General features: G+C 52.9%; 7 protein-coding genes across 7 annotated transcripts; 3 read left to right on the plus strand and 4 right to left on the minus strand.

Annotated features, from left to right (window-relative positions):
• Positions 1-4623: 4623 nt before the first annotated feature.
• Positions 4624-6058, plus strand: UMAG_04203 (uncharacterized protein; the record flags this gene model as incomplete). Its single annotated transcript, XM_011392385.1, has 3 exons — positions 4624-5228; positions 5307-5444; positions 5563-6058. The coding sequence occupies 3 exons, from the start codon at positions 4624-4626 to the stop codon at positions 6056-6058; spliced, it is 1239 nt and encodes a 412-aa protein (XP_011390687.1).
• Positions 6059-6999: 941 nt separating this feature from the next.
• UMAG_11129 (uncharacterized protein) lies at positions 7000-8338 on the minus strand (the record flags this gene model as incomplete). Its single annotated transcript, XM_011392508.1, has 3 exons — positions 7000-7168; positions 7252-7836; positions 8274-8338. 3 exons carry the CDS (start codon positions 8336-8338, stop codon positions 7000-7002), a joined length of 819 nt encoding a protein of 272 aa, XP_011390810.1.
• A 1642-nt stretch (positions 8339-9980) lies between these two features.
• Positions 9981-10912, plus strand: UMAG_04205 (uncharacterized protein; the record flags this gene model as incomplete). The annotated part of the gene is made up of 3 exons (XM_011392386.1): positions 9981-10109; positions 10445-10515; positions 10684-10912. 3 exons carry the CDS (start codon positions 9981-9983, stop codon positions 10910-10912), a joined length of 429 nt encoding a protein of 142 aa, XP_011390688.1.
• A 3378-nt stretch (positions 10913-14290) lies between these two features.
• On the minus strand, positions 14291-19096 carry UMAG_04206 (uncharacterized protein; the record flags this gene model as incomplete). The annotated part of the gene is made up of 1 exon (XM_011392387.1): positions 14291-19096. One exon carries the CDS (start codon positions 19094-19096, stop codon positions 14291-14293), a length of 4806 nt encoding a protein of 1601 aa, XP_011390689.1.
• Positions 19097-19489: 393 nt separating this feature from the next.
• Positions 19490-20140, plus strand: UMAG_11130 (uncharacterized protein; the record flags this gene model as incomplete). Its single annotated transcript, XM_011392509.1, has 2 exons — positions 19490-19606; positions 19769-20140. The coding sequence occupies 2 exons, from the start codon at positions 19490-19492 to the stop codon at positions 20138-20140; spliced, it is 489 nt and encodes a 162-aa protein (XP_011390811.1).
• Positions 20141-20437: 297 nt separating this feature from the next.
• UMAG_11131 (uncharacterized protein) lies at positions 20438-20886 on the minus strand (the record flags this gene model as incomplete). Its single annotated transcript, XM_011392510.1, has 2 exons — positions 20438-20709; positions 20805-20886. The coding sequence occupies 2 exons, from the start codon at positions 20884-20886 to the stop codon at positions 20438-20440; spliced, it is 354 nt and encodes a 117-aa protein (XP_011390812.1).
• A 934-nt stretch (positions 20887-21820) lies between these two features.
• Positions 21821-24169, minus strand: UMAG_04208 (uncharacterized protein; the record flags this gene model as incomplete). The annotated part of the gene is made up of 1 exon (XM_011392388.1): positions 21821-24169. The coding sequence occupies one exon, from the start codon at positions 24167-24169 to the stop codon at positions 21821-21823; it is 2349 nt and encodes a 782-aa protein (XP_011390690.1).
• Positions 24170-26035: the final 1866 nt, after the last annotated feature.

Genomic DNA, 26035 nt, shown 5'->3' on the forward strand with positions numbered 1-26035 from the left:
GATGCGAAGATCTGATTCTCACTCCAGGCTCATTGGGGCGAAAATCGCAGACGGAGAATCGCGAGCTTTAGTCACGCAGCTGCCAAATTAGCGAAGAGGGATGACAGAACAATAGCGCCGTTCTAAAGCCTTGTCCCTAAGGGTGCTCCGGCATTTGCTTTTGAGACAACTCGCCAAAAACGAACCTGGATGCAAAACTTCTAGAGCAAGGCGCTGAGGCTGCTCCTTCGACGGTGTCACTCTTGTCGTCTGGATGCGAGCTATCGTTTCCATCTGTACTATGTATGCTGCACAGTGTTGCGGTCGATCGGCCGATTGATTGAATAACGATCCGAACTTCTTTGAAGAATAGATCCATGCACATGTAGACGCGCGCTTCGCCGTACGTCAAAGACAATCATCTGAAGCACGGGCTTCTCGGGCATACGCCCTTCGTTTACGGGGAACTGCAATCACGAATTTGACAAAAAGCGGTCAAACAAACGCGAATCGAAGTCAGGAGAAAACATCGTCAATCACGATTACAATATGAGTCACGCACGAGTACCGTACCTCTCCAAAGTTGAAATTCTTCAATGTGCTGATTCATTCAAGCAAAGGATGAGCTACACTTTTTAGCTGGCCTAGAATAACGTTTTTTAATTGCAACGAAGGAAGTCAGCTTTGGAGTAGATTTTCATTACTCAGCGTGTCGTCACTGGATTCGAGGCTGGCATTTTGCTCTGACTCTGCGTACTCTTTTCATGGTTTGTTCTGCTTGCTCGGCTCTGTTGCCTCAAGGACGGACTTCTCAAGCAACAGATGTGCTTCTGTCGGAAGCTAGCCGTAGAGATCGGAAGTAGAGCCCAGAAGCTCAGGCCGATCCTGGCGCGTCAGTCGAGCTTTCACCTCCGCTCGTATGGCACCGATTGCATCAGTCATGCCAATATCTCATCAACTATCGAGCACCTCTCACAGCTGTGTTGCTTTCGAATTAGAGTTGTGTGGGAGAGGACAGCGTTGTTGTGGCCTCGGGTCGTTGTGACCACCGATCTTTTGCGCGGCTATGCGCGGCATTTTGGCTTTCATTTTCAATGCAAAACCTTATTGTTCACTTTTCTCCGTCAAGATAGCAGTGTTCAAGCATCGCGTTTATACCTGGGTGGAGCTCAACAAAGATGACTAACGCCGATCATGCATTCCAAGTGCCGAGCAACCGTTCATTGTGATGACTATCGATGTAAGAGCACTGCCACGAAGCGCGTCAGTCTTCATTTGCTGCATGATTTTGAAATTTGGACCAGAGGTGGGGCGAAGACGAACCTCAACGGTCAAACCTTGTCCAGTCCCGTCACAAGGAGCCGCATGTTGGAAGACGGCAAGCAGCTGGTAAGCCACCGGACGAACTTTTTTTTTCCCCATCAACGAGACTGAAAAACAACTTGATCGTAAATATAACAAAGCGGTCGACTTGCCATGCGTATCCCAACCTCCGTCAAAGAAAGAGCATGTAAGTGGACCGTTCCGATCTCGCAGTCTAGACCCATATGCGACTGTCGACCTGGTTTCAATTCTACAGAGCTGAACCAAGATGGCACTAGCGACGACTCTGCAGGCCGAAAGAGAAGCCCAAAAGAGCTTTCGCTGTTAAAGACAAGCCTCATCTTTCACATTTCCGCGTCGAGTGGGACGATGCCAAGACGCAGTTGGAGTGCGAAGCTCTTCAAAGTAGTGCTTGATGCTTTGATCGTTCCAACATCCCGATTGCGAGCCAGATTGCCGCGGCAAGCACAGCTTCCGGAGCCGTTGATACTTCAACGCGCCCGCTAGCTTTGCGTCCTATCTTGCGCCCGAGCCGAGCAATCCGATAAGAAGCATCTCACACGACGGAATGAGTTCGGCAGAGGGAAATGCCATCCTACAGCTTCAACGTCAGCTGCTTCAGCAGGAATGGGAGATGTAGAGAAAAGAGAAACAAAACTTGAAAGTTGCACAAGTGATACTGTGGGCTACTTTTTGAGCTTCTGCGAAGCAACCTCAAGCTCTCGCCCACTTTCATCGTTGTGTGGCTAGACTTTCTTTTCTCTAGCCCATATGGTCGTTCGGACTGAAAATCTCAGTCTCGTACATCATTCTGATGCCCTCTTCTCTCTGCCCGACGTCGCCTCTTGTCATTGTAACTGTGTCGTCCTCCCCTGCCCGTTTCAACTCTCCCTTGCTTGCTCTGTCCCGTCTGCCTCATCTCGATATATCACCTGCAGCTACATCTTTGGCTGTTCATTCTGATCCTTAAACTGACCTGCAAGATCGTGTTCGGCATCCCTGTCCAGGGGAAAGACCGGATCGCTAGCCTTCTGCAGGCCTTTTTCTTTGACCAAGTGTAACGAGAGACTGTCATTTGATCACCGCTGCCTCACACTGCCCTGGTGCTTCGTGCGCCATTCTGTAGTTGACCGCCTGCTCACGCTGCTTGCGCTGCTCCAGTGCTTCGCGCTGTGATTTCCACTGATAGTTGCTGAGCACGCGAACAAAGCCAAATCATCCGCGACCGGCTGTTTAGCAAAGCTACCGTAGATCTTGCAGATCTGTGCCGCGATTGAATGATCGCTGGTGGCTAAATCGAGTTAGAAACGCCTGCTTGCACTGCTGCCCTTGTTCGGACATAAGGCCGGTCAGAAGAGCGGCTGACGAGTCTGCGCACGACACAGAAACACCAGAACTTTGTACCTTGCTTTGCGCAAGGTCTACTTGTTTATCGAACTCCGCACAGACGAACCTCGGGGAGTGGCTTGATTCTTATTCCTCCAAGCTCAGAAGTGTTTGCTGCTGCTGCAGCCTGCAGTACGACCTTACTGGCGCGTTGTCGCGTCTCACGAGTGTTTCCCCTTCGCTCAAGGTCGATCTTCCCGATGACATATGGAATTCTGGGTCGGTCCTTCTCGAACGATGTTGCAATTCGAGGCGAACTTTCAACGTACTTTCCAGCACCACAACTGTTTCGCCTCCGTTTACCTTTGCCCGCGGAAATCTTCCCTGGCCTGCACGTCTGACTCAAAACCTCTCTCTAAATCCTCATCCTCTGTTAAAATAGACACGGGCAAACGGCGCGCTTCCCCGAGCTCTTCTCTCTTTCAACTTCGCGCTTGTTGAGCCTAAAGCTCGGTGGCCCTTACAGCTGTCCAGACAGCCATTACCAGCTAGATTCTATCTGGAATTCCGATCACAGGTGAGTTGAAAACATCGCAAAACGTCCCTCTTTTTCATTGCCTGTTAGTGTTACGCAGGCCCACTGTCCAGAGTCTCGAATGTCGGCGAGGGCTGTTGTCCGAATGGTCTTTGAAGTGGTTGCTCTATGAGCGCAGACGCCGGACAGAGTGAGTGAATCTTGGTTCGAGGCGGAGATTGGCGCACATTGCGACAAGGTGTTAGCGTGCTTTATCAGAGGCAAACCACCTCTGCAGCCCATTAGTCACCAAGTTACTAGGCAACCTGACTCAGCCATATCTGCATCTTTCGTACGCAGACGCTGCTCTGCTAAGGTCTATGCGCTTTCATGAACAGCGGCACAGCTATTTGGCTTTGATGCATTTACATCGCTGGCAGTGGCGGCATGCATCACCATTACTTGGTTGAAAATCCGCTTCGAGTGGCTAGTTTGTTGTCATGTCTTGCCTGCAACTCTGGTGTCACCGCTTCCGACATGTTTGTTAGCAACGGTCAGAGGCAGAGCCAGACCATATCAAGCCCTTTTGTTACCCGAATTGCCCTCTGAGCCCTCGTGCACTTTCTCCGCTTAGAGCCGTGCCGCAGCCGGCTCAGCCTAAGGAATTGACTGGCTTGGCACGGCACGAATGCACCAGAGGATGCGTCACGTTCGCCTTTGACCACCAACTCTTAACCTCTCACCTCACAGATCCGCTGCGTTGGTTCGCGTTCCATCTCAGATACATCACATTATGTGTTGATTTGACCGCCAACCTCGCGTCTTTCATGGAAACAGTACCGAGGGGGACTGCATCTTGATTTGTTTGGCCTCCATTCTTCCTCCATAATCTCACTCACGACGCTGCCCACGGCAGAGATCCCTTTGCTCAATTCCTTCCACGTTGGCTGAAACTCGACGACATTTTCTCCCTCTCCTCAATCCTTTCCCTGCCCATGTTTCTTCCTTCACTTCGCCACTGTCAGACCCACTCAGATCGTTCTTGCCGCCTCAACCTAACGACACACCCGCATCCAGTGCCAATATTCAGACCAGTGCAGCCTACGCTAGCTTCTTTCATGCTTGCATTCCGACTTCGGCATTAGCACACAACAGTGTCCCGTGGAGCAACGGAGCCATCTCTTTTTGGATTCTACTGCCTTCTTATCCAGAGCCACAAAGCTTTGTTCATCACCATCCGCCAACACTCGTTCTGTGCTCCCGGGCGCTCCCTTGCTACGCCATGCCCATCGAGGCTCTTTGCGTAACCACACCTCCCTGACATCTCGAGTGCGGTTACGCACGCACACCTTGTCTAGCCCAGCATCGGTCGTTGGCGACTGGTCCAGCTGGGCAACACGCCAATACTCAACGTAAACACCTTATCAGTAAGCAGCTTTCGTTCAACAAGTACAGACGCAGCGGCACAACGTTTCGAGACAATGAGCGCACAAGATGATATCGACACTGGTGCTTCAAACCAACCACGGTCTGTTGTCGAGACCGATCAGCAGCGCGCAGCCGTGGTAGGTCCTCGGCCACCTCGCCATGGTGAAGCTGAATGCACAGATGCGATTCCAGCTCGTGACTCTTATCAACGTTATGATACAGAGGTCGTCGATGTTCCAAGTATGCGCCCGCCTGTCCTCCCTCCTTCCCGAGCCAACACGTTGTCGAAACAACAGCCTCGGGGCGATCTATCGCAATCCTCTGCGTCATCACACCTTCCGGGCCTTAGACAGTTCACACGACTGGCCCCAGCAAACATGCAAGGTAAAGACCGTTCGGGTTTGTTGTCGGATCGACCGAGCGGTCTGCTGCTCTCTGACCACACGCCGAACTCACAGCATGCACATCGCAGCGCACCACAGCGCGATGACAATGGACGTCAAAGCGCCGCTAGTAATCGCCTTTCCGACACGAACAGCTCCGCTCCCTCGCCCGGCAGCACCGAAAATGAGAGAGTGCGCATGCACGACCAACGAACTGCACCTTCGGCGCCTCCGCCTCTGCTGTCGGATCTTCCGCGTCACTCAACGGATAACAAGTAGGTCGCATTTGACCGCGTCTATCACCACTTTGGACAACGTTCTAATCACATTCTCTCTATCGTCTCTCATTTCAGAACTTACAGGCTCATCATACGTCAGCAGCCGAAGCAAGGACGTTTGTGCGGGCTCGGAAGCAAGGACAAGCGGCCTTTGGACCCCTTGCCCATCCTACAGCTGCGCATCATCCGCCCTGATGGCACCGAAGATGAGGAGTAAGTTTGTAGCCGATATCTTTCCTCCTCGCTTAGCTTCCACCTGTTACAGCATCCCATTCGTGCGGAGAGCTGTCACTGATATGGTTTGATGCCCCATCATCTTGGTTTGCAACAGCGCTGAGAACAGCTCAAACCTCGTACTGCAAGTCTCCCTCTGCAAGGAGGACCCTATCACTGGAGGATATACCGACGCAGTGCTGGTGGAGACCAATGACCCGTCGTATCCTTGGACACGGATGCTAGAAGGTCGTATCGTAGCCAGTGCCAATTTGGCGCGTGACTTGGACGGTTCAAGAGCCTGTTTCTTCGTTTTTACCGATCTCAGTATTCGCCAAGAAGGCCAGTTTCGACTTGCATTCAAGCTGCTCGCGCTCAGTCCGCCCGGCCAGGTACCAGCATCTGCAGGAGGCCACGTGCTCACCGAAGCTCTCACGGAACCATTCACAATCTACAGCCCAAGACGCTTCCCAGGAATGACCGAGTCCACCGACTTGGCCAAATGCCTTGCACGCCAGGGCATCCAGGTGCCCGTCCGGAACGATATCAGAAAAAAGCAGGAGCACTTAGACTCTTTGACCGCTTCAACAGACGATATGAACGGCCTGGAATAGACAAGTGTTCCACTGGCGTCAAGCCGAGCTTCGGCACATTCGATCACAAGCGCACAATTGCACTCATAGTTGGTCGGAAGCAGTTGACTTGGCGACCACAGATTCTAGTCACACAAAAGCATAACTTGTTTCATCGTAATCTGATAGTTGCATTATACCATCTGCCAGTCTTGAGCCAGACACATGCGCACGCTTGTGACGTTTTTGCAATGTGATTGACTTCGTCACACCGTCTGGCGAATGAGGCGAATGGCCACGAAGCGTGTGTCACGTTATCGCATTTATGACAACTTGCCTGGTACGGAGCGCCTGTCCAGCACATTGGTATTCCTTGAATTGGTGGTCTGGTTGATCCTGTTGATGAGGAAGCGACCAAGTCGGTGATTTGAATGGCAAACTCCTGAGGCAGACATGGGAAAATCGTGAATGCATCTGCAAGCACGAATCGTGAATCCAAACGTGAATTGTAATCTAAGTTATCGCGATTTTGCGCTTAAAAAGCTCACCAGGCGAGGATTTCAACACCTCAAGAGTCACTAAGCATCGCTAGGATTGGATCGTGCTGGATTCGTGATTCACGATTGAACTGCACTCAAGACTGTTCAGTACAGAGAACTCGACTCACTTTTTTGAATCTTGAGTTCACCTTGCTTTCGGACATTCACAGCCTGCTGTATCTGACCACGCTGTCGCGCGAGATCGGGCGCTTAGTAAAGCGCGTCACCCATGGAGCCGCTCAGTTGCACACTGGCCCGTTACACTCGAGTTGTGCCATGCTGACGGATGGCACAGCGCTTTGCTCGAAAAATAAAGATCCAAAGTCTTCAACACGACTGCCTATAAGAAGTGTGAGCTGGATCTAAGAAACAAGTTCCCCTTCTTGCGGCACTGCCACGCCCAGCCTGCGTGAATGACTCACGCGGTGGCGGCGGTCGTCTCCTCTAATCCGCCGAAACACCGGGAGGAAGAAGAAGCGGTACACCTTGACGCGCAAAGTGACGCGAAATGTCGGTGATGTAAGGGGCGGTATATTCGCTGCGTTGGAGGACTTGGAATGTCTGTGTTTCCACTGATGCGAGCACGCCGGTCTGTGTAGGGTCGATGCCAGGACTATCGGGACATAGAAACAACAAAGTGTCAGAACCGCAACAAGAGAACAAGGACAAATAGTAATGTGAGATAGTAATACCTACAGAGCGAGACGCATTAGCCGACATCGGATCTTGAACACTCCTGGTGTCCTAACGCTGATTTCGGGGAAGAAGAAGAACGGCTTTTCACCTTCTTCTGCGCGAACCGAGCTGAAGGATTGCGCTCCTGCCACGACAGTTCCGTAGAGCATTCGAACCATCGAAGACGATGTTTGGCCCACCCAAGGAGCAGAAGAGCTTGCTTCAGCCTGCGAAGAAGCAGTCGAAGCCCCAATCGAGCCAGACGACCTGGTCGAGGCGCCCAAAGGTGAGCTTCCGCCTCGATTTGAGCTTGTTCGGCGACCCCTCCGACGTGCAGACGTAGGAGGCATCAGACTCGATGGTATTGCTGGAGCTGCACTCATTTGATCCACCATGTCGGCTACGGAGCCGTCTTCGTTGAGCAGCGAACATTGGCAAATCAGGAAAGGCAGCTCGGCTGACGGATCTTCGATTCGGCCGTCCTTGGTCATCCTTAATTCGAGGATCAACGGAGGCGCCAATCCGATGCGTCCAAGCAGGTTGTCTTCAAATGCTGAGCCTGTAGTCGGCTCTTGCACCAAGATGAGCTTGTAAGTGGGAGCAGAGCTGGTTGAGAGCATGGTGAAGGTAGCGGTCGGAATGTGAAGAGGCAAGCTCGGCCGTCAGAAGGAGAAACATTGAAGACAGCCTCCAACGGAACGACCACAAGACAGACGAGCCTGCTGCATTGGGGGCCAGCTGCGCACTGGGAGTCCCTCGAGGTTGGCAGGAGACCCTCATGCTACGTGACTCGCAGCATATTACCGATAGCAACAATGGTTTGAGCGCCTTCAGGGTCGTTCGCTGCCACACACCCTTGTGGTCATTCCTGCGAGTTTGCGACTCTAGCATGCAGCTGGTAAAAGGCCCGAGAGACTGGATCAAAAGGTCACGAGAGATGAAGCTCGACCAACTGGGGATATGAAGCGAGCATGCACAAAAGCGACAAGAAACCATACATAATTTGGCGATAGATGGACCAGGGCACTGGAACAAGTACTTACCTCGGGGCTGCCGTTTCGGTCTCCGGTTGGTCGAGCAAGCCTTGGTCGTCCGCAGCCTTTGCCATGCCATGACGTGATCTGACTGGCCGGAGTAAACGACTGGATGAGCGGGTTGAGCGTGATGACGCAGCAGGCTGGGATGAGGACGACGTGGGCTTGGACTTGCGAGATGAATCAGGTCGCTCGGTGTCGCTCCCCTGAAGAATGTTCGTAGGATCGTCTCGTTGCAGGTGGACCGGGATCGCCTCGTCTGAAATTAGTGTCGGATCTGCAAGCATCTGTCGCAACCGTGGGCGTAGCAAACACATCATTTGATGCCACGTTTCATCGAATTTTCGGATCGCATGGTGGTGCTCTCTTCCTCGATGGGGTGCGCATGCATGTATGGCGGGCGTTGTCACACCCACACTACCTCCCGCGCTATTGTCCATCATGGCCCGCGTTCCACTACCTCCATCCCGAGATGTGACTGAAAGACAATGGTCTCTTACAACAACCCCACTCTCGACGCAATTTGGATTGGGCGCAAGACAGGCGTTGTTGGCAGTGGGATGGATGTCGATTTGGAAGCGCAGTCGAGTCTGTGTCGTCTGATTGTCGGAGCGTGACCGTCTTCAATCGGCACTGACTCGGTGTTTCAGAGCCATAGGCGAGAGAAGGTGAAAAGTCGGTACGGATCAGGCGAGGTCGGGAGACCAAGACGTCAGCGCGTCAAAAGGTAGAGGGACGCATATCTGCTTGCTGGATCTGATCTAATGACTAGTTCTGTTTAGGGAGTGGTTCTCGGCAAGAGAGCTGCTGGTTTTGGCCTATTAAAAGAGATGCGATGGTTGCGCTCGTGGTTAGACAGGGTGATGTGAACTCCGCGAGACTTTATGTGAGAGAAGAGTGTGATTGGCTGCAGCGGACGAGAGAGACCATGTAGCAATAGGAAAGGACAAAGTGAGCGGTAGAAGCAGCAACTAGGAGAGTACTGGGAAGTGGGTAGCGTGAGAGGGTGAAGAGACCTGCATGGCGAGATGGAAGTTGATGAAGGAGTAAGTAGATGAGTTGGTGAGCAAAGCGAGAGGTCTGCCCAGGGAGCTGAAGCCCATTGACTAAGCTGTTTGTAGCCCAGCTAGTGAAACAACTAACTAGCAAGCAATCTTTCAAATGTCAACGCTGAACTGACAACGTCACAAGCTGACTGAACGCCGCCATCAACGAAGAAAGGATAGTTAAGAAAAGGGGTATGGACGCAGGAACACCTGGAGGCAATCAAGTACCAGACACGAACAATACGCAGCGGTGGGAAAGAGGGAGAGGGACAATGACAGGTGCCTCAACAGGGGGGAGGGGTGATGACTGGAGCCGATCTGAAATGGGTCAACGATCCAGCTGTCTTAGGGTAGTCACTGCGACAGTCTCGAGCGTCACTTGCATCTGTTTCTGCATTCGGTACTTGGATCCGCAAAGCGACCACTTGGCTGGGCGCAAGCTAGCAGAGGAATTCAGATGATGTTTGGGTTCGGACACGCGACCGAGAGGAGCAGGAAGAATCGGACAGCCTTAAACTGAACTTGGAGGAGCATCTAGAAAACCGAATCTGGACATACACACAGCTGGTAACCAGATTAGGGGCACACGCCGAGTTCTGCGATCTATGGGTAAGACAAGAGGGGAACACGCCAGTAAAACAATTAGTGTGTTTGCATCTCATCCATCCACATGTTCAGCGAGATGCACATTTTAAACAAAGGAGCTGCACAATCAACAGATCAGCCCAAGAATCGAGCGGCAGACGATTTCGATGCCTTCATTCGTGATTGTGTGAGGCAAACTACCGGCAAGGAGCCTGTGAGAAAGGCAAGAGTTCGGTCAAACCACACATGCCAGCTACACAGCTCTGTTGCCCAACGACGATCGTCACAAGATTTGCATGAATCGTGACGAGACGATACAGGCCGAATTTGCTGCTAAGCGAAAAAAAATGAAACAAGGCGACGCGACGCCGTCAGTGTCCTAGTCCGAGCGAATCTGAACGAAAACCGACGGATTTCACCCTCAAGACCTTGTGACGCCATCCGCTCGTCGCCCAGTTCTATTGATCCTCCAGCTGAAGGAGAAGAGACATGAGACAGAGCGAGATTGATGACTCGCTGTGTATATGCTTCCGACAATACCGTTAATAGACTTTACGGGCAGCAAGTACTAATACGGTGGCGTTCGACCCTTGTTCAGATGAAGATCAGATGAAGATAGGGTATGTCTCAAACGATCTCGGCTGAATCATCTGAGTAGCCTGCAAGGACGCTGTGCGGCATGGCGGCATGCCAATTTGTTTCACCAGCCATTTTGTGAGGGTAAGCATAACAATGGTGAGACAGATACGTAGAACCCCTTGGCGCTGAGATTTGTCTAAAATCTGTAGTGTGCAGGGGCTGCGCTTAGGCGAGAGGTGGGGGTCGATGTGTCTGGACTATGTGCTAACAAGTGCACGGTTGGCAGCAGTGACTTCTACGCCGTCCCGCGCGCAGAACCACAGCGAGTATGCACGGCGATTTGACCAGGATTCCGGTTGGAGATTTCACGTCGCCAATTTCCGCGCTGCTTCAAGTAGGTCGACAGCGACACATGCTGGACGATTTGACGAACCATAGACCGTGTATTTTCTACGTTGAGCGACCTTGTACACAATGGACGTGCATCTGCGGTTTCGGATATTACCAAACTATCAGGCTCGCTACGGAGCCTGAATTCTCAGGAACGGAACGGGATAGAACCAGACGCGGTTAGCAGAAATGAGAAAGAAGTATATCATAAATTGATTCACGATTCATGGTTCGCGATTCGCGATTCACATTTACGGTTCCCTGCAATTTCCGTTCACGATTCACGAGTTATTTTTTTTATATATATCGTGAATCATCTGTGAAACACGAATTTCGAACAAAAAAATAACGATTTGATTGCTCAGTTTCCAGCTGAAGAAAGTTGAAAGACCGTCTGATCGGCTGGTGCGTTATAGTCTGGCTCAGCACGCGCTAATGGAAGTATTAACGATGGCTCTAAGTTATTCATTTCAGCCCAACATTGAACGGAGGCGCTTGCTCTCGGTAAAGACCGGACGGTCTCGAGTCTGTCTATGTGAGCCTGGTTTGGCGGATGATTTCACAAAGCGGCCACGAACAGAGGCAAAGAAATCGAAAGCAGGAAGATGAGGATGTATCAACATCAAGCGCCTCACGCTTCTCACTCGCTTGCAATGCCAACTCCAAGATGCTCCGACAAAGCGGCCCGCGCCTTCGCGTCTCGCGTCCGCATCCAAGCTCATTTGATATTCAAGGTCGATGCATAAATCACAGAACTGTGAATCACGAATGCCTCGCTGACGGTGTTCTCAGTATGTCCGGCTGAGAGAGTCCTGCGGGTTCGATTGCAAACTCTTACCGAAGTGAAATGTATATATATACAGCCAAGCCTTAAGTGTGTACACGCGTGTGCGCATGTATGAGGGTCCAAGAACAAAGAGTCTCATAACAAAGGGTCTGGTGACAAAGGGGCGGAACACTAACAGCACAAGGTGTCTCTTTGTGCTTGTGTCTGCTTTTGTTGAAGCTTGCGCAAGATTCCGCGCTCACATCGCCATGCTGACCAATTAATGATAAGCCTTGAGTCTGCTGTTCTCTCCTAACACACGCAGATGATTTTCCAATGCGTTCTAGACGGATGCAAATCGGTGTTCGATGCGCAGCTCAAACCGTGTCCCTGCCCAAACCATGGCCGTGCATGTGCATCGACCGTGATCGTCCCTGGTCATTTTACAAGGCCAGAGTCTTCATTTGCGGAGGGCTTCCGCGCGTGCCCTTTCAAGGAACCTGGCGCGCGTCTTTCCGCCCAGCATAGCCCGTCAGGTGACGGGAAGAAGCGCTGAAAGAATTAACAGCTCCGATTCAGACCGTGACCCACGACCGATTGTCGATTGACGATTGGCTATGCGCTTGGCGGAAGAGCGCAAGCGACGCCAGCGCAGCCGGAGCGGCAACATATGGAGCAACGTCCAGGGCTGCAAGGAAAAAACACCGCGGCAAGCTCCATAGTTGCACTGAGAGACGCATATTCAATCAAGGTGTATTTGGACATGCTATGGATTGATGGTGGACTGCCATGATGCATGGTGGAAGCAAAGAGGATACTGAGCTCAAGAGAGATGACGCGAAAGAGGCTGTGCATTCTCACCAGTGAAACGAACGATGCTGACGGTATGTAATAACGCATCGAGTCGAACTTCAAGCCAATCGTGAATGAGAGCAAGACGAGCAGCTTCGACTCATTGCTCCATAGCTGCAAGTATATGAGCATGTATTGTACCCAAGTCTTCCGCAATCACGCACCTCTTCAGCATGGTGCTCCTGGCGCCAAATTTCCATCTCTGATCGACTGGGATCGCGAATAGGAGGCGGAGGCGCCAGTACTCGTCTACTCGCACAACCCACCATCTTTTCGCTACCCAACGCTAGACGGTACGTTTCCTGTCTTCATTACTTTGACACGAACCTCGCACCATTCGCTATGGGTGAGGATGCGAGTTTAGTACGAAAAATGTGCTCAAGGGGTGCAGACGAGCCCACGAATGTGTCCAAGGCTTTCTAAGCTGCAGCGAAGAAAACCGCTTCCTTGCATACAAGTTTCGTAGTATATGTGACTCTGTGTAGATGAACAGCAGACGAGCGTAGATACGATGCTCAACTGTTCACGTCACTAAATTCTCACAGATCTGCTGCTGTTCAGCATTGTACAATGCCTGAACGAACCGTTCCTCTGCTTCATGCTAGAGGTAGTAAAGCTCAAAGCTAGACAGGATAGTCCACGCTGAACATGATCTTCTCAGCAAGACAGTCGTCGTTGTAGCGAGCGAGACTCTAAGGGATCACGTTCTATGCGCTAATTGACAGACGCTGGTATCGGCCATTGCGTGCAACTGATCATGGTTTTTGGTTGCGACAGCGAAGACGGCTCAGTTCCGAGAAAGCAGATCTTGCCAGTGTCCAGTGTTTGCGTTGGAATATGCAGACTGACTTGGACAAGACCATTCAATGTAGTGCTCCGCACGCACTTGGATCAGGTACGAACCAGAGCAAAAAGTTTAGATGACCTGACTCGTGCGAGTTGCTGTGCGCACCGAGCCGTGGCCGTACCAAGCCCAGGTGGTCGAGAGGTCAATTGAGAGCGCGATGGAGAGGTCGAGAGGTCTACAAATGAAAGGCATGTGAAAAGAACAGCAAAGAGAAGCGGCGGGCGGGAGAAACCACTGAAAATGCGCGGCTGGTATGTGATTGTCTGGGATGATGGTGGTTCTAGCCACGAAGAGCTCAGAAAAAAAAACGTCACTAGGCACTCCGTGGAAACAAGCGTTCATGGTGATGCAAAAGACAGTTTATAAACAGTATGTTTGGGTTTGCTGGAAGCTCAGGTATGAACAGAATCGCATAATACGGCACGGTAATCTTCTTGCTGCTGCTAATTCATCCTCGACCGGCTGTCCAGCAGCCGAGCGTGACGTTTGTGGACACGGGAAAAGTCTGTCACGGAGAAGAAAAAGGGGCGTCTCGTGCGATCGAGTACAGCGGCTTTTGAGAATAGCAATGCTATTGGAGGATTCGTCGGGGCCAACAAGCGACTTCGTCAATAACGTCGTTTCGTCTTTACATAACTTATACGACCTGAACAACACGCAAATTCCTGACATGCAAATTCCGGTTTAGCATAAGCTACAACACGAACCCACGAATCTGATGTGTGGTGGCTATGTCTGTACACTTTGTATTACACGGTGAGAAGACATCCAAAAATGATGCGCCTAAACTCGTGACTCTTTCTTCATCCGCGGGACACGAGAACAGGCTCTCTTTCGAATGCTGAATCGTCAAAGTGCAGCACAAAAGTACCGCAGTCCGCGAGACGTCACCACGTGCACCGTGCAGGGTCGCATCATCTTTGAAATTGGATTTCGCATTCACGATTCTTATGCTGCCTCGTTAAACTCCTGCAAAGCAGTCCAGCAGGCGATACACCGTCTCTGCATGAAAGTTAGACCGTGCGTGATGCATGAAGCAAGGCGTCGATGCAGATAGAAGGGATGCTGACTTCGCAGCTGTAGGGAAAGCGGATTGGATAACCCACGTGGTAGCGGCAGGGCTACGGTTGCCGAGTTCAACATAGAGCTGTTCGGCGGCGCGTTGGATCGCAGCCGGCTGTCGAGCGTCGAGTAGTCCAAGCAGGGTTTCGTGAGTGGTGATGTTCCAAGCGGTTTCATCGGGCATGCGCGCGTTGAGGTGTCGGACAACGGTGACGAGTGTGTTGACAATGCAGAGGGTGAGTTGGGCGGGAAGGCTCGTGGTGGAAGGTAGAATGAAGGGAGCATCAACATGGGTATGCGCGCTTGAATCTTGACGTGGTGCTCGAGATGACGAAGAGGACGAGGAGGAGGTCTGTATGAGTGATATGATTGGACCGCTTGAAGATGCAGGGTTTTCAGATTCGAGAAGGACCGAGTTCTCGCGTCCATTTGAATTCAACTGCGCTGCAGACCCCGCGTTCGAGGCAGCAGCACCTCTCGCCATCCTCGCATCGAACCTGTACCTCACCAACGTCAACAACGCCTCAAAGCGCGGCCATGCATCTTCGACAATCCTCTTTCCCACAAACTCAGGCACCATCCTGGCCGTCGCCTCGACAAACTTGGCCGCTGCCACCCAAACCCCAGCATCCCTCTCCACAAACCCTTGCTCCAGCTTGCTATACCATGCCTCGTCCCTCCCCCTCGCGCTTTTTCTGATTCTCGAGGCATCCAGATCGATAATCGGAACAAGTCGACTAGTAGTTGAGGCTTTGGCATTCGAGTAGGCCGCTCCCAGACGCGTCATGACAAACGGCCATGCAGAGTTGACGATCGGCAACAACTCAGCGGTCCGTGCTTGAGGTGCCAGCGTTTCGACTCCGTGTCGGAGCAATCCGAGGACGCGCGAGCGCAGGATCGGCGAAGGGTGCGTAAGAAACATGCTTGCTTTTATGAGGATCTGCGTTGCTACTTGTTGACTTTTGTTCGGCTTGCCTTCTTCCTCCTTTTCACCAGCACTGCTATGCTCTCCGGACAGTGTTGCGTCGTCGAAAGCGTTGGCATCACGTTTGCGCGCCTCAATCCACGTCTTGAATATATCCACCTCGTCTCGCTTCCATTCGCTTGCGACAGAATCTCTCCAATTGATCTTGACCGAGGTGGGAAGCTTGGTAGCTTGTTCCATAGCCATCGTTTCCAGGATCGCATCGAGCACGGCAAGCAGCCCGTCGCAAATGCTAGGATGGTGGTGAAATCTGTCTAGAGCATCGAGAATCTCGTCGAGCGCGTCTTCGACCATGGGGATAATTTCCGACCCGAGGACGCGGATCATTTCGATCAGCACAAAGGGTGCACGTTGGGCAGATACGAGGGGGAGTACGACCAGTGATTGTTCTCCAGTCTTGAGCGCGAGTGTGGTGGACCAGTCCGCTCTACCAGAGTTCGATGCAGATGCGATCGCTCGAAGTTCCTCATCCAGCCCACTGATGAGCCTTTGGCAGGCGGATCCGAGGATGTAATCGGCGTGATCCAGCAGGCAGTTCTTAACGTCCGCGTAGGCCGTATTGAACGCAATGTCCTTGGTGGCGGAGGCCGAAGCCTGGCGAACAAGGTCCGAGGATGCGCTCGATGAAGCGCACATACCGCTGATCAACGGATATGCGCCATGCAGAAGCAGGCTCCGGAATGACTGGCCTAGCAGCTTGGACGAGCTTCCGAGCAAGCTGAATAGTAGAGCGTTGGACCAATCTATCTGGCGCTCGGCTTGACGATATCGATGCTGGATCGAGAGTTGGTTTTGCGCCTGGCTGCCACGAGAAGTTCTAGATAGGTCTGCCGCTCGAACAAAGCCTAGGTCAAGTGCAGTGCCGTGTCGTGCTGGTGTCGAGGAACTGATGTTGTCAGGTGCTAGCGAGATGCCTTTCACGCGCTCGACGATCGTGTTCTCGGAGTAAGATCCGACTTGTGCAAGCTCTTGCTTAGATGTGGCAATAGCATCGTCCGGATACTGATCCGACACTCTCTTGCTTAAGTCCCGATCAGATCGCAAACGAATCGCTTCCTCCGCATCACCATCGAACATGTCCATTACTGAAGCAAACACTTTTTTCCCCAATTTATGCGCCACCTTCCTCGCCAGCCTGCTTGCCTGCGTTGCCCCAGGACCCATATCGCTGAATTGCAATCCAAGTTCCAGATTATCCAGACAGCTGCTCACACCACGCAATAGATCGGTCGCCACCACAAGTGATGCCAGGCTTTCGTCCCGCAGGACCGCATCTTGATCTAGGGCGCCTCCAACACCTACCGAGCTGAGCCTGACAGATCTCGATCGCGAAGCTTCTGCTATGAGGAACGTAACCAATGAAAACATGTGATTGAGGTCGAGTTTTGTGCCAGCTTTGTTCCGCTTGATCTCGTGGACATGCGAGAGGGCAAGCGAGCGTCCGAGCTTGTAAAACATCCGACTAAGTTGCGAGGATGTACTCGCTTCCAAGCCACAGAAGGTGGGCTGAAGCCGCCATGTCGTCGATGTGGAAAATTGTAGTGTCTCTTCGACGTACTGCAGTCGGTCGACTTTGAGTGGGCGAAGGAGTCGCACACAGGTATCTTGCAGATCGTGTGCGAGCTTTGCGAGTCCGATGGATGTGCTACCGCCGGTGGAGGCTAAGCTGTAACGGGTCATATGCTGGTGGAGCACTTCGAGAACTGCACCCACTCTTAAAGCGAGCCTCGAAACCCTGCCGTCGTCCTGATCAGTTATGGCTGCGGGAAGGCTGTTCAGCGCTTGCATTAGTACCGACCAAAGAATGGATCCATTGCTAAGTTGTACCGGTTCCCTCAGGTCTCCTTTGCTCTCGCCTCTGACCGCCTTCTTTTGAAGATCCCAAAGTACGGTCTTTGCGCTCTGCGCAACCGCATCAGAATTGAGCTCCGAAGAAAGATCAATGATCCAAGTCAGCAGCGTAGTGATGCTGGAGGAGTTTTGCATATCCGAAGCTGTGGCACTGTTCATTTTGGTATCGAGACGAGCCATATCTGCCAGGTGGATGTCGAGCCAGCCGAATGAGCCTGCACACTCCGACAGAAGCGCGCCAGCCAGATGCAAGATGGCGATCTTAACCGAGGTGTGCACAGAGGATGGAAGTGAAGTTCCCGACAGTGAGGGCTGTGTTAGCGTTGAAAAAGATTTCAGAGCTACATGAACTTGTGCCAGCGTCGACAGGGCCCACCGTGCGTCTTTGTCAGCTGATACTTGGCCACGAAATCCCTGTGTAGTTGCATGATTGACACGAGCTTCGTCGTCTTTAGATACGTTTGCGCTTGTCGAATCGGGAGAATGGTCATCGATTAGTTGAACGCCGGCAAAGTCTTCGAGGTCTGTCACTTTCATGGAGGTCTTCTTGCTTGCTGTCTGTGACTGAAGACTAGAGAGTTTCGCTTGAGGAGAAAGGGCTTCGCAAAGCGCCTCATCTGACAGCGTGGCTCTGAAGAGATCACTGAGAAGCTCGATCGCGCCTGCGGCTACAGAGCTCGGAGTTGGCTTTGGCTTTGCACCATCTTGCTTCGACTTGACCCTGCTCGTGGCGAGGCGCGTAAGCGATGACGTGATTCCGGGCAAGAGCGGGCGTAGGCGATGAGCTGCCGCCAACTGTGGCAATATTTCTTCTGTACTTTTGTTGTCAGGCGGAGTTGAGGGGAAGTCGATGTAGCAGAGAGATGGAGTTTCGAGACACGATGCCACCCGTACGATTGCTGAGGGTAGATGGCAGAGGCCGCCAATCCATAGCAGGAGCGCATGACGAGCTGCACCGATAGCACTCGATCGCACCTCGGTTGAGGCGCGGGACGACTCTGCGAGGGTGAGACAAGAGGAAAGGACGAAGCTGATTGCGCCCTTTGCAACTCTGTCTGTAGCCACGTAAGAGAGATGTGCGGGAGTCGGGAAGACATGCCTAACATCTTCTCTTGAGCTACAAGCGTTGTAGTTGCCAGCATTATCAGCTACGTCTTCTTGATCGTCTAGCAGCGGAAGATCCGATACACCATCCCATTCCCAATCGGCCTCTTGCACCTTTTGTTGCCCAGTCGTGCTTATCGATTGCAAAGGCTTGAAGCGCGGGCAGAGCAGCTCGTCGAGCACGGCAATCGCTGAAAGTTTCACCTCATCGTTATGACGGACCGTAGTACTCGCTTGATTGCCGTCTTTACTTGCAGGAGAGCCAAGGACGGAACTAGAAAGGATGACGAGGTCGCACCACACCTGCCAGTGCTTGGCTCCTGACGACTCTGAAGCCCAACTTTTCCACCACTGACTGCACAGTAGCTGTATTACATCCAGAGTAGCCTCAGCTACCGAGTCTGGCAAGCTCGTGATCCCCTTTGGAGCGGAGTTGATGAGCTCGGATAATGGGAAGAAGACGTAATTGATTAAAGGGGGGGTGAGAACGTCTTCTGCGCCAGCAGGAATCAATTTTGACGTTGAGGCAGTTGGGCTTCTTGAATCGCCCAGGTGTGTATTGGTCTCGGAGAGAAACGCTTTGAGAGTGATCTTGAGTCGACGTAGACATTCTACTATTTGGTGCGATTGTGTTGTTGTGACTGTTGTCCGCCGTCCAGCGAGAGAAAGTAGCTCAACGCACACTGGCTTGAGGCGCTGAAAGGGCGTCTGAGAGCTGCTTTGTAGATGTCTCTGCTGGAATGGGCCAGCTGCCGGCGAGAACATGTTTTGCTCGTAATTGCCTTGGCAACAACAGATGTGTGTGGTGAACAGCAGAAGGAAAAGCAGGGTCCAAAGCAGCTTTCTTGGTTCGACGGTGGAGGCTCCGACTTCCGAAGCAGGTAGAAGTCACGAGTCCGTGGTCAAAATTGACGAGTGTTACGTTGGTGGTTCTCCACATCACATGTGAGCAATCGTGAATATACGCCCCGCGCTGCGCAAAGGCCAAACTTTGGGGGTCAGAAGCATGTTCATGATTTGTGATTTCAATGTGCGCTTTAAAGTGAGAGAGAAGTAGTTCTCCCTTTGCCCACAACACTTGCTTGCACATAACATTGAGCATCACATCCAACCACCACGATTTCACCGGTTCGGCTCGACGGTCAACGGTACGCAACAATGTCAAATGCAGCAGCCTCTTCAAGCGCGGAGAGCGTGGTCACGCTGGAAATGATCAACAAGCTGCAGCAGGAGGTGCTGGACAACAATCCGATCTACAAGTATCTTTTGTCTGACGTAAGTTTGGAGTAGCGCCACACCACGCCGAGGCGTTGATTGCTCGACAGCGTGCACATTGTCAGCCGACACAGCTCACATGATCTGGGTCAGTATCCCCATAAGTTCTTTATGCTAATGCCGTCATACATCTTCTCCTACATCTCGCTGTCTCTTTCGCAGCTGGTGATCAAAACCGTCTCCTCCGGCTACATTGAAGCGCATGTACCCGTCTCTCGGACGCTCATGAACAGCAAAAACATCCTGCACGGTTCAACGTCGGCGACAATCATTGACTGGATCGGTGGCATTGTCGTCGCCTCGACCTCACCCGATCGATTCAAGAAGCGTGGTGTATCGGTCGACATCCACGCAACATACGTCGGAGCAGCGAAAGAAGGCGATGTGTTGATCGTCAAGGGGAAAAGTAATAAAATTGGCAGGAACTTGGCGTTCATCGACGTAGAGATCTTGAGTAGAAAACCGGGTGGAAGCGAGTCGGGCGAGGATGACAAGGTGATTGTCAGTGGGAGCCATACCAAGTATGTCGGATAGAGAGCCGATGCATTTGGCGTACAAAGCAGCTGCTTGAAAGATACAAGACTAAGACCTGGGGTATTAGATGTAATAGAATGAGACAACTCGCGCATGCGTTTACATTTGTGTGATGTCTGATGCCAGAATCGACGAAGCAGAGAAAGAGTCTGACCGTGACGATCTGACGACGATCGCAGAGTGGGTATGAGATAGGACAACAGCCTATCACGAAAAGCATCTTGTTGAGAGGGCGCGAGATAGCTTCTGTGCGCTCTCTTCGAGGAAGATCTACACTCAACGGGCAACCGGCTTTCTCTAACCGGTAGTAGCCTTGACATCCGCCGACTCTGCTGGCGCCGACGTTACGTGCGTCGAAGGAGGAACAGCCGACATCTGCGGAGTAGCCTCATACGCCGGGGCCGATGCATCGACTCCCTTCAAGCCTTCCCCATCCACCGTCTGCGTTCGATCTTGAGGTTCACTGTTGGCGATAGGGTAGTCTTCCACTGGAAGCGGTGCATCGTTCTTCCATCCGCAATTGAATCGACAACAATTGTCACAGCAGGATGCGTCGGCTCCATATTGGCCTGTTTTTCAACTCAGAGATCGAGACGTTGACAGCAAGAAATCATCAGCATCGACAGAGACAAAAGCAGTTGTGAAGGTGGTTAGATCTACTGACGAGTGCCGCAGAAGACATATTGGATCTGCGCTGCAATGGCGGCACAGCAACCACCGCAGATGAAGGCACCGGTCTCTTCCATGATTGCAATCCGCCTTTTACTTTGCTTTCAGGTGCAGCTACTTGAGTTGTGAATACTTGGTGATTCTGACTTGCGTTAGGGTGGATCGCGGATGCTTGTGCAATGGCAGAGAATTAAGGAGCCCAGTGGTGGTGGTGTCAAAACTAACACTCGTGACTGTAACCTTCGTGCTTGTCATCTTGATCACGCATGTATGCACCAAGACGGAAAAATTCAAACATTACCCAACCTTGATCAAACAGACGGCTCTCCATCTCATCAGTCACGAGTCTCTGTCCAGAAGCTGATCGGAGTGCAGCACAAAAACGCACGGCCCCCAACCCATCCGACCTGATTCGCTTGTGTTGTGTAGACCATTGTGAATGGTGGTGGTAGATGCGTCTCAAACCAAGCGCTCGTGTTTGCTTGGGCTAGGTGTACCGCCTTCTTCCAACTAGCACTGCGTGCCGGCACATGCGCCATTGTTCGGCAATTCCGATTTACATTTATTAAAACAGTCACAGAGTCACGAGTGTGAGTGAAAACTTGCGCGCGGTGTTCAACTTGGTAACTCGGTACTCACGACTCTTGAATCCAAGAAAACACTCTTTGCTCACCTCGAGAAGTGTGCCCGTGGTCCACAGTCGCGAGATTCCACGGCCATCCCATGAATGCAATCATGAATCACAAATCGCACCAAGGGATCCATGAAAGTCGCTCTTCCGTCACCAATCAAATCAATCCATGGTTGACGTCATGCTGTGTTGCACCGCTGCCATCAGTCGACTTTTCATACAAGCGACGCCAAGGCAAGTCGTTGCGAGCCAAAGCACAGCAGCTCAGAACTCATGTTCACAACAGAAACATGCATCACACTCAGTATGGCTGTTCCCTGAGCAATGCATTGCTAAGACATTGAGGTGAATCACTAATGATACAATGGAGAGCTAGCTTCTCAGGTAGAGATAGCCGAGATAGTGCGCTTCTCGCCGCGCAACGACGTGATCGGCGACCACGAGTTGCGAGGATCCTTGGTAAACGCGTGCGATGACAGGGGCGGCGATCGCGAGCTGCGGCTGGCGATTAGGGGCACGTAGTCATCTCCGCCAATCTCCATGGGCGTCGATCGAGGCGAGATCGACGAAGAATCTGGGCTGCTGCCGCTGCTCATGCCGTCGTTGTCACCGGCACCGGTGTCGCTCTTGGAGCCAAAAGAGCTGCGAGGCGAGCGCTGATCCTGGGAACAGAGCGAAGGCGAAAGGCGCAGCGAGGGTAGCGGCAACCTGGCGATCGAAGGCAGCGCGCCAGATCGTCCCGAGTTGTTGACCAAAGACGAACTGGAAAGCCTAGGCAGCTTCAACGACTCTCCGACATCCAAGGCCACAACCCGTCCCCCTGGAGAGGGAGCATCGTTACTCGGCCGTACAAAAAACCGAGCGGCGTCGGAAATCTGTTGCTCAGTCAGGTTCCAGCACTGGCGAGCAGTCGCCCACCAGCGCGAGGCGTCAGGGCCAGGGCGGCTGTACTGCGTGCTCATGAGCAAGGCAGGGAAGGCAAACAGGTTGCGGCGACCCGTGATGCTGAGTACCGACAGGATCAGGTTGATGTTGTCAAGCGCAGCCTTCTGCTGACCACGGTCAACCTGAGGAGCCCCGGCGCGGCGAGCCTCCATGAGGAAGACAGAGCACTCAGCCACGAGGTGCATTTGAGCCCAGAACCATGCACGGTGCGAGGCAGCGCTCGCCTCAGGCTCCTCGAGCAGACGGCTGGCCTGCTTCATGTTGTAGTCGTCAAACTTGTGCTCGACGATGAGCGCAGCAGCCCATGACTGGAGTGCTTCTTCGCCCTTGCTGTCGGGCTCGTTGGCGTCGACAACAAGGCCGAACACGGTGGCAATCTCGGCAAGTCGAGCAAACGACTTGGTGACATCGTCGCGCACCTCATCACCTGACGTGCCAAACTTGCGAGCAGCAGCAAGCACCACGGATCGACGAACGCTTGGTGACTGTCCAGCGAGCGCAGCAATGGTCATGTCCAGAGTCCAAGCAAGCAGAGCGAGGCGCTCACAAGTGGCGCGGCGAGGCCAGGACGACGAAGAGAAAGAGTCACGCGAGTAGTTATTCTTGCGCGCAGGCGGCAGCTGGCCATCGGCGAGCTTAAGCACTGCTACGATGCGTACCGCGTCGTTTGAGTACGAGAGCGCGCGTTGAAGGCGGCCCATGCCAAGCTCGTGAGCAGCAAGGAAGCAGAGCGTGAGAGCGAGGTCGACGTCGGGGCGATCGAGGAGAGTGAAGCCGTCCTGGTCCTCGTCCTGAAGCATACGGCGAGCAGAGCGAGCGAAAGCCTCGCCGTGGGCAAAGCGGTGTTCGCGCTCGGCTTCGCTAATGCCTTGCTCGAAGCGAGCAGCAAGGGCAAACATGGCCATGAGCAGGTAGGCAGGCACCTCGGACGTGGAGAGGTCGCGCAGTAACGAGATCTCGTCCATTACACAGCTGAAGGGGTGAATCTGCGAGAAGAAGATGCTGATCAGATCTCGCCTGCGTTCAGGTGCCACATCGTCGATGGAAGGCAGACCCTCGAGACGGGGTAGCGACATGGGACTCGATTTGGAACTTATAGTGTTGGCACGTCCACGTCCGGAGAGGTCGCTACTGCTAGGGCTCGAGACCTGAGCGACAGCTCCGTAGGTCGGTGTGAGCGCCTCGGATGGGTGAAGAGTGGCACCTGAGTGGCCTGCCGTTGCTGAGGGCTGACCGGCTTCGATGGCGACACGAGCGGTGGGGAGCACCATTTTGCCATTAGCATCCGAATAGCAACAAGTGCGGCCGCTGAAGTCGCAGTTGGAACATGGAAGGCCGCCATCACAACGACGCTTGGCCTTGTGACAGGCGACACAGGCCTTTTGAAGACGCTTGCGCTTGCGGCCAGTGGCGGCATAGATGGTGGTGCCGTCGGCGGTGACGTGAGTGGTACGGATGATGGGCTGCTCAGCAGAAGCGTTGTTGGTGGCAACAGACGCTGGCGAAGTAAAGGTGTGTGGCAGTGGGGAACCGGATGGACCAGCGACAGAGGCAGACCGATGAGCTACCCAAGGGTCGACATGATGGTTGTGCGGCTGTTGCGTCGAGGTGGTAGGTGAAATGTGACCACTGGAAAGAGCGCGATAGGTGGATGGACCGGCGGATGCAGAGTAGGCTGAGTGAGCAAGGTGAGGCTGATGGTGATGCGATGAGGCTTTGTGTTGGTGGTGCTCATTGCTCGACGCCCATGGCGACGAGTGATAGGTGGAAAGCGGTCTGGACATGTCGGAGGATGCTGCGGGGAGCATGGAAACTAAAGAAAGAAGACTACGCGAAGCAGATGATGGGACGTTTAGACCAAAGATCGCTGAAACTCGATGAAACAGACGAGGTGATGTCGACGAAAGGGGCACACTGTAACGAGGTGATGGTGATGAGTCAAAGGAGAAAGAAGGGGGAAGGGGCGGAAAAGGTAAGGTCTGCGCGACAGCTATATAGGATGGGAGGAGCAACCACGAGGCAATCGATGCCAAGACTTAGGGGTGGACAAGCGGATCACGAAGGGGGAGCGACCATGGCTTGGAATTGACGGCGGAGTGGACAGAGGCGGACCAGCGGAAACGCGCAGACATGAAAGTCGACCAGATTCATTGAAAGACTGAGCGATTGAGCTACGGTCAAACGATGCCAAGCATCACTCTGGGTCGGCCAGAGAGCAACGGGCTTGGCAACCGTAAGACAGCCAAGCCAAGCCAAGCCAAGCATACAAGACGCCGCCAAGCCCGCGGTTGGTTGCTCCCTCCCTTCTCGCACCCTTTCGATATGCACCTGCTTCTCCCTCCCCCTCTCCTTGTTGCCCGTTCTATCTAGCCTCCCTCTCATGCTGACACAAATGTCTACTACCTACACCTTTTAGACCGAGTTCTGTTGTTTATCAGCCAACATCGAGGACGAACTGGTGGGGCATGGATTAGGTTCCAGAGATGGAAGCTGAAACGCCAAGCTTTGTGCTCTGAACGCCCCAGCAACGCTGATAGGCAGAACAAAAGCGGAGCGGCGGTCTGCTTGCATATCAGACAGGCACCGCGCAATTTCATCCATCGGTCAAGCGGAAGCAAGAACGACAACTCGGGCACTTGACGAGAGGAAGACCCCAAGTTGGTCCGTCACAATGCCAAGACATGCACTCTGAACCGTCGGCTTTGATTGCCAAGCCTCAAAATATTACAAAACGTAATAAAGACATGCATGACTACACAAATTCGGCCTACAGAGAATACAAACCTATTTCGAAAGTAACTTAAGTGACAAAGTTCGAAACAGTTACACTACAACGTGCAATAAGCACCAGCTGTGTTCGGCCACGTAGGCTGTAGATGTCGGCACTGGAGAGCTGCCAACAGCCGTGACTTGAGCGACTCTGTGAGAAAATGCATGCCAAGCGGACGCTAAGAGCTAGTACACCGCCGCTTCTGAGGCCGCCTGTCCCGCCCTCGTGCCTCGGGTAGCTGGTGACGAGCGCTTTGGAGCCTCCTGGCACCAAACGCCATCGTGAGTTGCCCGTCCCAATCCGCCAGGCAACGTGTGGACAAATTGGCTTCCGATAGCCTTTCTGTGCGCCTATCTCGCTCCAGAAGCCTGAGTTTTGGATGCCAAGCCTCGTCTATCTGGTGGAATCTGAAACTTATCGCTCCTGATCAGTCAATCTGCGTCACGAGTCTATCCGACGTTTGGCACGTTTCATGCTTGCCTCTTCTTCGAAGCTGTTCTCTGACAAGCACCCCAACGCGCTCCATGTCAACAGCACGCTGTGGGGGATGCCGGTATAGTGGAAGATTGCCATGGCATCGAGCGGACTGACTTCGGATCATGGTCTGGTCGGAGTGGAGGCGCGCTCTCGCGTTGCTTACTGCGCCAAGCACCGGAAGGTACGTCGCAGCTTGAGAAAGCTTGGCGTCCATGTCTCTGCTCTTCCCTTGCGGTCAACCAGCACCGTTCGGTCCATATGTCAGTAACTGACGCCATAATTGTTCAGGCACCCGCCAGATGAAACTTTACGATCAGATCCACTCAATTGTCTAGGAGCGCCGCCGGTGAGAAGCGACAACCGTCCAGGCACCGCAACTCTCGCTCGACGTCGTTTCCGGAAC

Source organism: Mycosarcoma maydis, chromosome 12 (genome assembly GCF_000328475.2).
Source record: "Mycosarcoma maydis chromosome 12, whole genome shotgun sequence".
In the NCBI taxonomy this organism is placed as follows: domain Eukaryota; kingdom Fungi; phylum Basidiomycota; class Ustilaginomycetes; order Ustilaginales; genus Mycosarcoma; species Mycosarcoma maydis.